Here is an 11,366-nt window from a genome sequence, read left to right as displayed (position 1 = left end):
TCCCTGAACCCGTGAAAACAAGGGATGAGCAGGCAAAGAACAGGCTGGCTACTGTGTTTTGAAGATTTACTTTGTGTTTTGAAGACTTCACTAGGGGCTGGAGCAGTTGGTAGGGCACTTACCCAACATGCACCAAGTCAAGGATTCAATCGCCAGTACCATCTAAACCCAGCATAATTTTAAAGGGCTGAAGGATGCAGTACATTCGTAAAGGAAATCAAAGATGAGACAGGTAAATGGTGACGTAGCCTATTCCTGGATTTGAAGAATTCACATTGTTAAAATGTACATTACCACCCAAAGTGAGCTACAGACTCAATGGAAGGCCTTCTGTGCAGACATATACAAAACCATTCGAAAAGTCACATACAGTCATTGCACAGAATAATGACTATGGTTAATACTGTATTCACAGAAATTGCTGAGAAAAGGGGGCTGGAGAGTCGCTGAGTGGCTAAGAGGACTGGCTGCTCTTCCAGAGGACCTGTGTTCAATGCCCAGCACCCACATGATGCTCACAACTATAACTTTTCCTGTTCCAGGGGCTCTGATATCCTCTTCTGACCTCTAGCTCCAGGCTCAGACATGTATGCCACCAAAACCAATTAATTAAAGAGAAAGAATTTTCTTCCTTGTCTTTGAAAATTTGTTAAGAGAAGGTTTTAAACATTCTTGCCACTGGAAAGAAAAGGTATGTAAAAAAATTAATTAGCTCAATAGAGACAAGATAACATAATTTGCATGATAAATATATACATATTTTCCTTTACAATTTTAGGATTTTTTTTTGTTACATGGGGGAGGAGACATGGAGATTAGACCACAGTACACATATGAAGGTCAGAGGACAACTTGCAGGAATTTGTTTCCTCCTTCTACAGTGTGGGTTCCCAGATCCTAACTCAGGTCCTCAGGTTTGACTGTAGACATCTTTCCTCACTAGTGATCTGGAAGGCACAGTATATGCAACTTTTAGTCATCAATTTTAAAAACTAGTATGATTAAAATATATTTTATATGGAACAATTAAACCACACATAGCCAAAGTAATGGTGGCCTTTTGTTAAATGTACTCTACCAACTGAGATACATACCCAACCCATGATTTAGATATTTTTAAATTATAATTTAATAATAATAAAGATAAAATGAAAATGTAAAGTATAAAGAAAAATCTTTCACAATAGTTTTAAAACTAAGGTAGGGTTTGGAAGGTCCAGACATACCTATCTACAACCTTTCTCTCTGCTCATAAAGGTGAGCCCCACACCATCTCACCCATCCATCCGTGCATGCATGGATGCATGCATCCATCTACCCACACATGCATACATCCCCTCACGCATGCATGCGTTCATCCATCTATCCACACACACATATGCAGACATACATACATCCATGCATGCATGCATGCATGCATGCATCCATCAATACACACACATGCATGCACACACACACACACACGTACACACTTACATAAGTACGCCAATCCGTCCTTCTGTCCATCAATCCATCTGTTGTGGAATAATCTTTTTGTAAAGATGTGTCTTTGCCAAACACCTTCTGACTGATTTGATAAAGAGCTGAATGGTCAGTAACTAATCAGGAAGATGACAGGCAGGTCTTCTGGGCAGAGAGAAAGGAAAAGGAGATGAATGTGAGTGCAGGAGGGTCACCAGAGGACACGGAGAAGAAGCAGGAGGTGCAAGATGGAAAAGAGGGAAAAAGTCAAGAGGGAAAATGTAGATTGATATAAATAGGTTACTTTAAGTTGTAAGAGCTGGTCAGAAACAAATCTAATCTAAGGCCAAGCTTTCATAATTCATAATAAGTCCCTGTCATTTTTTGTGAGCTGGTGGCCCAAAAAAATCCGTCAACATCTATCCATCCATTCATCTCATTCACCTACCCATCCACCCATCCGCCCATCCATACATATATATACTCATCCACCCGTGCATCCAACCACCCATGCATCCATGCATCCATTCACCCATGCATCCATTCCACCATCCATCCATCCATCTACCCACCTATGCATGCTTCCATCCACCCATCCATCCATTCATTCATCCATTCATTCAGTAAATTCAGTATTGAAAGTCTCCAGTATGGTAGGTGCTACTTTAAAGGACAGAACTGTGGAAAAGACAAACCAGCCAAAGACATACAGTAAGAAACTCATCAAAAAGTGTGTATTGTCATTTCTACAGTCGGATAATGCAGTGCCGGGGAGAGAAATGGAAGAGGAAAAAGAGGTGGGTGGAACGTGAAGGGGAAGAATGGGATGACTGTTTTAGTAAAGGCTGTCAAGGAAGACCACACGGGAAAAGAAAACTTGGATCACATCTCCATCTGAATTCGATGATAGGCATGTCTTAATATCTTCTGATGCTGTAACAGAACCACAAACACGAGCTGGTTTGAGAATAGAAACTTGCTTGGTTCATAGTTGTATAGGTTAAGAAGTTCAAACTCATGACATCTGGTGAGGGCCTTTTTGCTGTAGCATAACACTGCAGAAAAATGAGTGCCTCAAAGGGAGAAAATTGGGTAAATTCATCCTTTTTATCAGGAGCCCAGTCATGGAATAGCCAGCCTGGTCTCCAAATGACGGTATTAATCCACCCCTCTAGGTACAGTCCCTCTGAATTAATCACAAGGCTGTCAGATATCAACACGGGTCTCAAAGGATGGACTGAGAAAAGTAGTCTAGGTGGGGGAGCGGCCAGTGCAAAGACTGAGTGGTGAGGGCCGGGGGATACGCTCTAGAAATAGCAACGTGCAGAGCATGCGCAGAGCAGCTAGGCAGTGCGGGAAGAGCAACTGGTAGGAAATGGGCTCAGAGAGGGTGCTTAAAGGCTCGGGAGCATTATTCTGTAACTTTGTGGCTTGATTCTGCCTGTGTGGATTTCTATAATAGTCCAGAAATGAATCTGTTCCCAGAGGGGGAAATGGGACTGGGTAGATGTATCCAGTATCCGCATCAAACAGCTCCCAACAGCCTTCAGTAGTCAATTCTCAGCATCTTTGGGCTGGAATGTGTTTTCATATCTGCTCACTAAATCAAGGCACAGATCACCTAACAACTGCCTACAGATGACTGGAGAGCTTTCCAGTTTCAGTATGGTTCTTTGAGTATATGGCCACTTTGTTACGGAAAACAATACTGGTAAATGCTAGCATAACAGTAAATGCAACGGGAAAATTTAAAACTCAACTGTAAAGAAGCCTGGCATTACAGCCGACCAACTCCAAGTCCTCAAGCCTGCCCAAGCCCCTAGACCCATCTCCGGCTAACAGTTTTGTCCTTAGCTGTGGCTGGTGCTTACTGGCTGGGGAAGGGTTCTAGGGCATGTGACATCGACACCTAGGGACCCCTCACAATGGAGAGGATTTCCCAAGGCCAGGATTTCTTCCTCCTTGGTCTTTTTCTACCACCCCCACTTGCCACCATTATCCCCCCAGAATGCTGAAGCATCCTAGATGAGGAGAACCTTGCAGCTCCTCAAGCTTAGCCAAGCTTTACTTTGCATGCAGTTCTAAAGGGCTTGCTTCTTGCTGGGACTTCCTACTTCCCGAAGTCAGACCATGCCTTTTGGGGCATGAGTGTGCTGAGGCACAAGCCAGCTACGTGCTCACTCTTTCACTGGAGGTTACCATGCTGGCATCTTGTTAACTCTATGGCAAAGTGAACACGGGACCAAGGGAGAGCACCTTCGGGAGAAATTCCTGGGGACTGCTCGAACACTACAGGAAAGATGATTTTGTTTTAATCTGTTTTACTGTTGTTTTTCTTGGCTTTGTTTGGAGGAAATGAAATAGCCTAGAAAACAAACTCTGCCCTAATCTTCCCTTGGTATCACCTTCAGCTGCATAATTAGTATAATATTTACTTTATTTGAGACCTCTATTGACTTATCAGGCACATTCAAAAATACACATTAAAAGAAAATATCAGAAGATTCCGGCCCTCTGCAGAGCCATTCAGGTCATTGCCCTGGGACATGGCTACTGCCCAATGCCCCAGTCCTGCCAGTAGACAGATTTTGGTAAGTAAGTTGCCAACTAATAAAAAAAAAAAGTTAATTCTGCATAGAAATCCAAAGGTAATGATCTTAAAGACTCTATAACTTTTCATTTCATTAATTTACAGAAATATATTTAATAGATTAAATAGGTGATTATTAAGGACTTAATTAGGACCACTGAGATGGCTCAGCAGTTAAAAGTGCTTGCTTGCCCTAGAATTCTGATAATCTGAGTTCAATACCCAGAGCCCATAGTGGGAAGAGCGAACAAACCCCTGACAAAGGTTGTTCTCTAACCTCCACACTCCGGCTGTATTGCACAAGTACACACACACTCACATACACATGGGAGCATGGCAATCAATAATAATAATTATTAATTTAATTTTTAAAAACTTCAACAGTGGGGGAACATTAGATCAAACCTGTGTAGGAACAAGATCTGATAGAATATTTAGGGAACACCTTCTTCTATGGTCTATCGCCTGACCAAACCCTGGTTTCTTCCCACTCAGTACATGGCCCTGTGAGCAGATACTTAGCACCCTTATCCCTCATCTAGCCATTTGGCAGATGACCAAAGGAGCCTATCCAAAACCTTAATGACCTCTGAAAGGTCACCCAATTAGATAAAGGCAGAACTGCAGCTAGGATTCCAGCTCCTCTCCCAGGATGCCCCATTCCCTGGAGCTTGGATTGTGAAAGAAACTGGGCCACATTTGAAGCAATGTCTTGGATGATGTGGGCTCTGAAGTTATTTTAATTATAAATCAGCACTAGAAACTAATGAAGGCATCAAAGCTGTGGTACTGGTACAGACCAGAATGGCCGAGGAAACTGTTACTAAGAGACAGACATTTCCTGAGGGGCTTCAACTTTAAATAATCTATATTTAAAGTATCATGATTTTAGTGACTAAGAGAGTAGGGAAGAGAAAATCTGAATAAAAAAATCACATCCTAATTTAGCTATATGAAATAAATTAGCAATGGTATTTCTTGCATTTTTCTAATAGAGACTAGGTCACGCAAGCGTTCTACAGCTTTCATTAATTCAGAGGAATTATTTAATCAATTAAGTGGCTGATTAGTAAGGACTTTCATGAGTATTTATGACCAAAGATATTATTTTCATAAGATAAATATACAAGAGGCTAGAGAGATGGCTCAGCAGTTAAGACCACTTGTTGCTTTTGCAGAGGAGCCAGGTTCGAGTTCCAGCACCATAAGGAGGCTCACAACCACCTGTAACTCCAATTCAGAGGATCTAGTGATCTCTCCTGACCACCAAGGGCCTCAGACACAAGCAGTGCACAGACATACAATAGTGCATGAGAAAAGACTCATACACTTAAGATGAATAAATCTTTAAAAAGATAAACGCATGCATCATCAAGGATGCTTGTTTACATCAGTGAGTCATCTAGAAATTCTTGTTTATGAAGGTAGATGATTAAACATCATATATGATATAGAATGGACTGGAGTCGCTAACTGATGACCCTGTTGTTAATTTTAATATATCAATTCAAAATGGAAATGGGAATTGTAATCTCCCAGGTCTATTGGCTCCTCGCCAGGATTCCATCCCCCCACTCCACCTGAACCACCCAGAAGCCTATCACCTTCAAGACATAAAAGAGAGAAAGAGAGTGCAAGATATTTCTTTTAAAAAATATGAAATTTAAAAAATGACTCCATAAGCTCAGTGTGGTAGCACTCAGAAAGACCAGGAGTTTAAGGTCTGCTTCCTCCACATACAGTTTGAGGTCAGCCTGGGCAAAAAAAAAAAAAAACAACAACAACAACAAAAAAAAAACGGGTGGGAGGGGGAGAGAAATGGTAGAAAGGAAGAAGGAAGGGAGGGAGGGGAGGAGGGAGGGAGGGAGGGAGGGAAACAAGAGAGTAAGAAAGACTGAATCTCTTTGTCCTTCCCCAAAGCACTGCTGGCGGATCTCGAATGCAGCCATTACCCTTGTGACAAGGATGACACATTAGACATTTCGCAGGTCCGCAGCTTTCCGCAAACTGTACTAGCGGCATCCAAGCCTAGGTCCCAGCAAGCTGAATGTAAGGAAGCTCAAAGCGGATCAGTACACTGTAGCACCACTGGAAATCGGGTTTGCTAAATTTAGACACACTTTGCAGAATCATCCTAACACTTTCCATCATAGGCTTGTGTCAGACAGTGTGTGCATGGCACCAGCAAGGCTGAGAACAGAGATACAGATCTCAAGACAGACCTATGGTTGAAGCCACGGAGCAAAAACTTGCAAGGCATCTCACATTTGAAACCCAAATGCCTGCCTCCCATTCCTCCCAGAGACCTAACAGCTATTGCGCAATTTCAAAGTCCAAACTTCTCTTTGTGTCTTCTTTGCTTTCTCATCAGGGAGGAGGAGCATAGTTGCAGCCCAAGGAAAAGGAACCCTCTAGTGCCATCTGCCAGAGCGGGTTTTGCCTTCTCCTCTCCTCTCCTCTCTGTCACTCTTGGGATCAAGGCAAACTCCTTTTGAGTAAAGAAGCAGTATCCCTTCATGGAAGGATCTTGAAGGTACTCTTCTGTGGCCAATTACTGCCTGTCATGGTCCCATTTTGTTCTAACATAAAGCACATGTCTGCTTCCTTACACACAGCTCAGGAGCACAGTGCAACCCAAGGGTTAAAGAAATTCCTTAGAAACAAAAAGAGTCCTGAAGCTGTGCAGGTGCAGAATTATAACCTGCCACTGCTCGTCACAGTGCTGCACCAAGCCTTCTCCCCGGGCTCGGGAACCAGGCCATTGTGGTCCTGCTTCCTCATGACAACAAACGAAAATAGATATGTAAGACTTTCTGTGTTATCAGCAAAGAGCTGAGTACACAGTGGGTGTGTACAGCAGCTTCTGCTCAAATGACCAACAGAGTTTTAAATGATTTTTTTTATCAAATTCCTTCCAAGAGTGCAGATCCCAGGCTGGACTCAAACTCTTGAGTCCAAGCCAGACACTTCAGAACCAGGCCACCTGACTGACCAGCAGACGTGCTCTGCTTCCTCCTGGGAGGCTGAGAAAGCTCTGCAGTCTAACAAAGTCACCTCATTTGACGTTACAGATTCACACAGCCTAGAATTCCAAGAATAATGGAACTGGCAAACAGAAGAAAGCCAATTAGGCAAAATGAACACAAAGAAAACTGAGATTTTTCTCAACCAGTAGAGGGAAAGGCTAAGGACGAGACACACGGCGGCACACTTTGCACTTCGTTGTTTTTATTTAGTCACGACACATCAGTACAACAGAGATCAGACCCAGCGCAGCGGAGGCTCTTCAAACTATACCCGCTAAAGGAACAAGCCTGTAAAAGAACACTTCTAGAGCCCAAATCAAAATGTAAAAAAAAAAAAAAAAAAAAAAAAAAAAAAAAAAAAAAAAATCAAAGAGAAAGCAGAGAAGCCCTTTTGAGTATCCCAAGAACCACATTCTCATGCACCAGAAAACACAACAGAAAGATTTTCAGTTAAAAGAAAACATGGCAGTTCCGGGGGAGATTGGGTTATGCGTTTAACAGGCACTGAACTGACTACTTGCACACAACAGTCGCTTATGCAGGTTAACACTTGTGAACTCGAGATCCGTGAGACTGAATGCATTGTTCTGCTCGGAGCTGCAAAGTGCAGGCATGTTCTCATAACTGTCGAGCTTGCTGCCAACACTTCAAATGCGGATCTAGCCTCCCAGCGACTTTCCTAACCTGAAATGTTAGCTCCCAGAGCCTGCCAGGCCACAGTAGCTGCTCTCTGGATTCAGGGTCATGATAAGTTTGGGCATTCACCTTGCTGCCCTAAGGGGCAAGGGCTAGTGTTTCTAGAATAAAGCTGTTCATTTTGATTTGTCAACGCTTTGTTTGGAAATATAATGCTATGCGGACCCCCTCCCCATCCCACCCCAGCCAAAGAATATCACTTATACACTTTAATCTGTCAAAATATTAACAAAATCATGTTAACATTGAGCATACTGGTTTGGGAATTCTCAAAAAGACTGAAACTCATACAAACCTGGAAACAGACCACAAACTGTAATGTTAAAATTCCCCAAACTGAGGCAAAAGGAATCATTCTAGGACAGACAGGTTACAAAGTAAATTATGCACAGAACAGACAACGGATCACAAAGTGTTGGTTTATAATCACTACCTCAAATGAATGTTTTAAACAAAAATTAACAACTAATTTTTTTAAATTGCTAATATATGACATGATAAAAAATTTAAAGAAAAAAAGTAAACCAACAAACCTTTACTCTTTAGAAAAAATTTATCTGAAAGTGTACCTTTTTCCTTACTTTTACTGACGACTTTAAGGTGGTGTTGGCAACCGTCCCCGCGCACCTGGGATTTTAAATTTTCCCCTCCCTTGTTCTACAGCATCAGTTCTTTAGAAAGCTCCAATCTCCGTGCCCCAAGGTCTATAGGGTTTGCCAAGGTTTGCTGCCTGCGTGGGTGTCGAAGGGCTCAGTAGGTGGAAGGAGCTGAAGGAGAAGGGAAAGGCTGAGAGCGAGGCCACTGAGGAGAGCAGCGGTGGCGACAGTTTGGAGGCCGAGGTCACCACGGGGAGCACCGGTCCCAGGCTGCCACTAGGGGGAGCTCGCAAGGCCGGCGCCTCCGGATGGGCTGAGGCCAGCCTGCCCTGGTGATGCGGCTCCGTGGGTGACGCAGTGGTGCCAGCATTCCCGTGGCCATTCTGGGGCAGCAGCAGCGGGTGTGCGACGTGTGGGTGATGTCCGAAGGCGCTCCCCCAGGGAATGTGTCCGAGGCCCGCATGAGCGCCGCTCGCGGCTTCCCGCTGGGAGGCGTAGTTGTTGAGATGTGACACCAGGCGAACCCGAAGGGGGTCAGAGGCATCCAGTCCTTCAATGATGCTCAGATAACGGGCAACTTCGGCTAGGCATTCCCGAAACCCCAAACTCCGATAGTCCATAGCCAGGGCATGCGCGTCAAAATAACCTGAGCAAAAACAAAAAAAAATCTTCAAGGCTTTGCTCATTTCCCTCATTTCTTCCAGCCCAAAGGCAGCCTTCCTGGCAACTACACATACTACATCACAGATCATGGGTCCTGGAAGAGCAAATACTTTGGAGCTGCCCAAAATCTTTGCATTAATCAACATTATATGTTTGCTAATGCAAGTTCAAAGCCCAATTAGAAGTTTCTGAGCAGAAACTGGAATTATACCCGACCAGCAGATGAAACTATGCTCTTTCCTTTAATGTTTTCCTTCAACAACAACAAAAAATACATCAAGGACAGAGAAACCACAGAGGAGTGAAATTCATTAGACACACAGATGTAAGCTATCATCGTGAAGCTTTTAGGCACTTGGTCCTTGGTGAAGAATTTGGGGGCTGGAGACAGACAAAGGCTTCAGTCTCCCACCTTCTGTTCGAATTGTCCTCTATTTAGCCACAACAGGTCTCTTTCCTCCGGATTCTTTTGGCAATTCATTTTTTAAATCCTGTATATGAAATTCAGACTACATAGCCGCTGTTTTTAATAAGCCATTTCCCAAGCTTTTCTTAAATAGCAACAGACAAATGTGAGTGATTTGACCTAAATCACGGCTGTCGCAAGTGGAGGACCTTAGAGACGTGGGCCCTTGCTGGCACTAACTGGGCCGGGGCGATGAGTTCACTGTCCAAACGCCGATGCGACGCGATGCGATGCGATGCTGTCGGCACACCGTTCTCTCCCCACCCCCAAAGCAAAAGCAGACAGGTACTGCACCAATCCCAGACTGCGCTCGCTGCCCCCTCCACACCGATCACGAAGACTCCCCCTGCAGAACTGGAGAGGCCTACATACCTTTCCCTCCTGCCGTGTGCAGCATCTTCAGGTGGTCCACAGTCATCTGCAAGATTTCTGCTTTTTCCAGTTTAGCAGATCCCTAAAGAGATGACAAAAGGTTTATTTGACCCAAGTGCTTTTGGAGAACTTAAAATATGCACGCTTATACACAAATACGCAAGATTCAAACGTAAACTAAACCAAATGAAATGATTTGTACAGAAAATCTGTTGGAATTGGTGTCTGAACGTACAATGACATGAAAAGGCTTTTATTCCAAGACACAGATAAGGCTCGAAGCATGGAGGGTAGGGAATCAGAAGGTGCAGATGGCTACATCAGGCGCTCTACCTACTGCCTCCATTACCTGCTTCTCAAAAGCACTGGGTACCAGCCTCCTCAGCTCAGACAAACTGTTATTGATTCGGTCTCGTCGGCGCTTCTCAATTATCTGTGAGAAGCAGGCAAAAACAAAGGAGAACATTTTCATTATGACTGCAAATTCCAAAGAGAAGAAACTTGGTTCTTTCCGTTAACTAACACAGTAATGTGCATATATATTTAAAGGTGGGGGGGGGGGGTACTCACGCCTCTCCTTCTTTTCCTGGCCAAAACCTGGGACGATGTCGTTGGGGACATGGAACCCAGCGCAGAACTCAAGTTTCTGTAAGATAGGAAGCAATTGCCTTAAGGAAGGATGGGGACTGCACTCAGATTTCTTTGGCAACTTGAATTGGGCAGAGCCGGGATTGTATCTCATAGCCAGCAGCAGCCGGCCCCACGACTCAGGGCAATGGGAACCGAGAACCAGTGCACCCCAGCCTCTCCTCCCACTCTGGCTCAGCCGGGCTCCTCTAACTCACCCATTCTCGTCCGCACTCTCCTTCTCCACCTCGATGGTCTCGTCCAGCTCGCTATCAGAGGAGCTGTAGTCTGGGTGAGCTCTCTTCATGCTGGCGGAGCGCGGGCTCCGACGAGGGTCGCGAGGCGGGCGGGCAGGGAGGAGTTAACAGCAGCGGCCGCTCGGCGCTCGGCTGCGGGCGGTGCGCGCACACTGATCCCACTCACGCTCAGCCTCCGGTTAAAACTCAACCATCCCTTTCCCACGCTGCGCCCCTTCCCAGGGCCCGAGGGAGGGCGGAGGAGGCGGGGAGGTGCGGGGGCAGAGGCGGGGCCGCGGCTCCAGGGCAACAGCCGGCTCCGGCCAATCGGCGCCTCGCTGCGCGGATTGGCAGCCGCCCGGGGGCGGGACGAGCGGCGGCCGAGGCGGACTGCGCACCGCCCCCGGAGCCCGCCCCTGCCCGGCGGCAGCGCGTCGGCTCCGCGGGAGCTCGGCTGGGGGCCGCGGGCGGCGCGGGCGGCGGTGAGCCGGCGGCGGGCATGAGCTGGGGGCCGGCCCGGGACACCAGCCCGGCGCTAGCCACCGCCCCGCCCCACCCCGCGCGCCCGGATTGGCCTGGCCGTAGGCCAGGGCCGCGCCTGCAGCGCCGCCGGTGAGCCGCACGCGCCGTGGG

The 11,366-nt window shown here is 45.8% G+C and overlaps 1 protein-coding gene across 1 annotated transcript; it reads right to left on the bottom strand.

The window, feature by feature from the left end:
• Positions 1–8,058: 8,058 nt before the first annotated feature.
• Positions 8,059–10,906, bottom strand: Hey1 (hes related family bHLH transcription factor with YRPW motif 1). Its single transcript, XM_038348087.1, has 5 exons — positions 10,716–10,906; positions 10,441–10,516; positions 10,220–10,303; positions 9,871–9,952; positions 8,059–9,015 (listed from the first exon to the last, which is right to left on the bottom strand). The coding sequence occupies exons 1-5, from the start codon at positions 10,802–10,804 to the stop codon at positions 8,447–8,449; spliced, it is 900 nt and encodes a 299-aa protein (XP_038204015.1). The 5' UTR covers positions 10,805–10,906; the 3' UTR covers positions 8,059–8,446.
• Between the last annotated feature and the right edge of the window lie 460 nt (positions 10,907–11,366).

This window comes from Arvicola amphibius, chromosome 11, assembly GCF_903992535.2.
Source record: "Arvicola amphibius chromosome 11, mArvAmp1.2, whole genome shotgun sequence".
In the NCBI taxonomy this organism is placed as follows: Eukaryota; Metazoa; Chordata; class Mammalia; order Rodentia; family Cricetidae; genus Arvicola; species Arvicola amphibius.
This window is presented reverse-complemented; position numbering and strand designations above follow the sequence as displayed.

Coding starts and splice junctions, on each gene's coding strand:
- Hey1 (XM_038348087.1), bottom strand. CDS start 10,804: ATGAAGAGAGCTCACCCAGACTACAGCTCCTCTGATAGCGAGCTGGAC. Junction 9,953..10,219: donor CCAGTGCTTTTGAGAAGCAG/GTAATGGAGGCA, acceptor TCATCTCTTTAG/GGATCTGCTAAACTGGAAAA. Junction 9,016..9,870: donor GCACACGGCAGGAGGGAAAG/GTATGTAGGCCT, acceptor GTTTTTGCTCAG/GTTATTTTGACGCGCATGCC.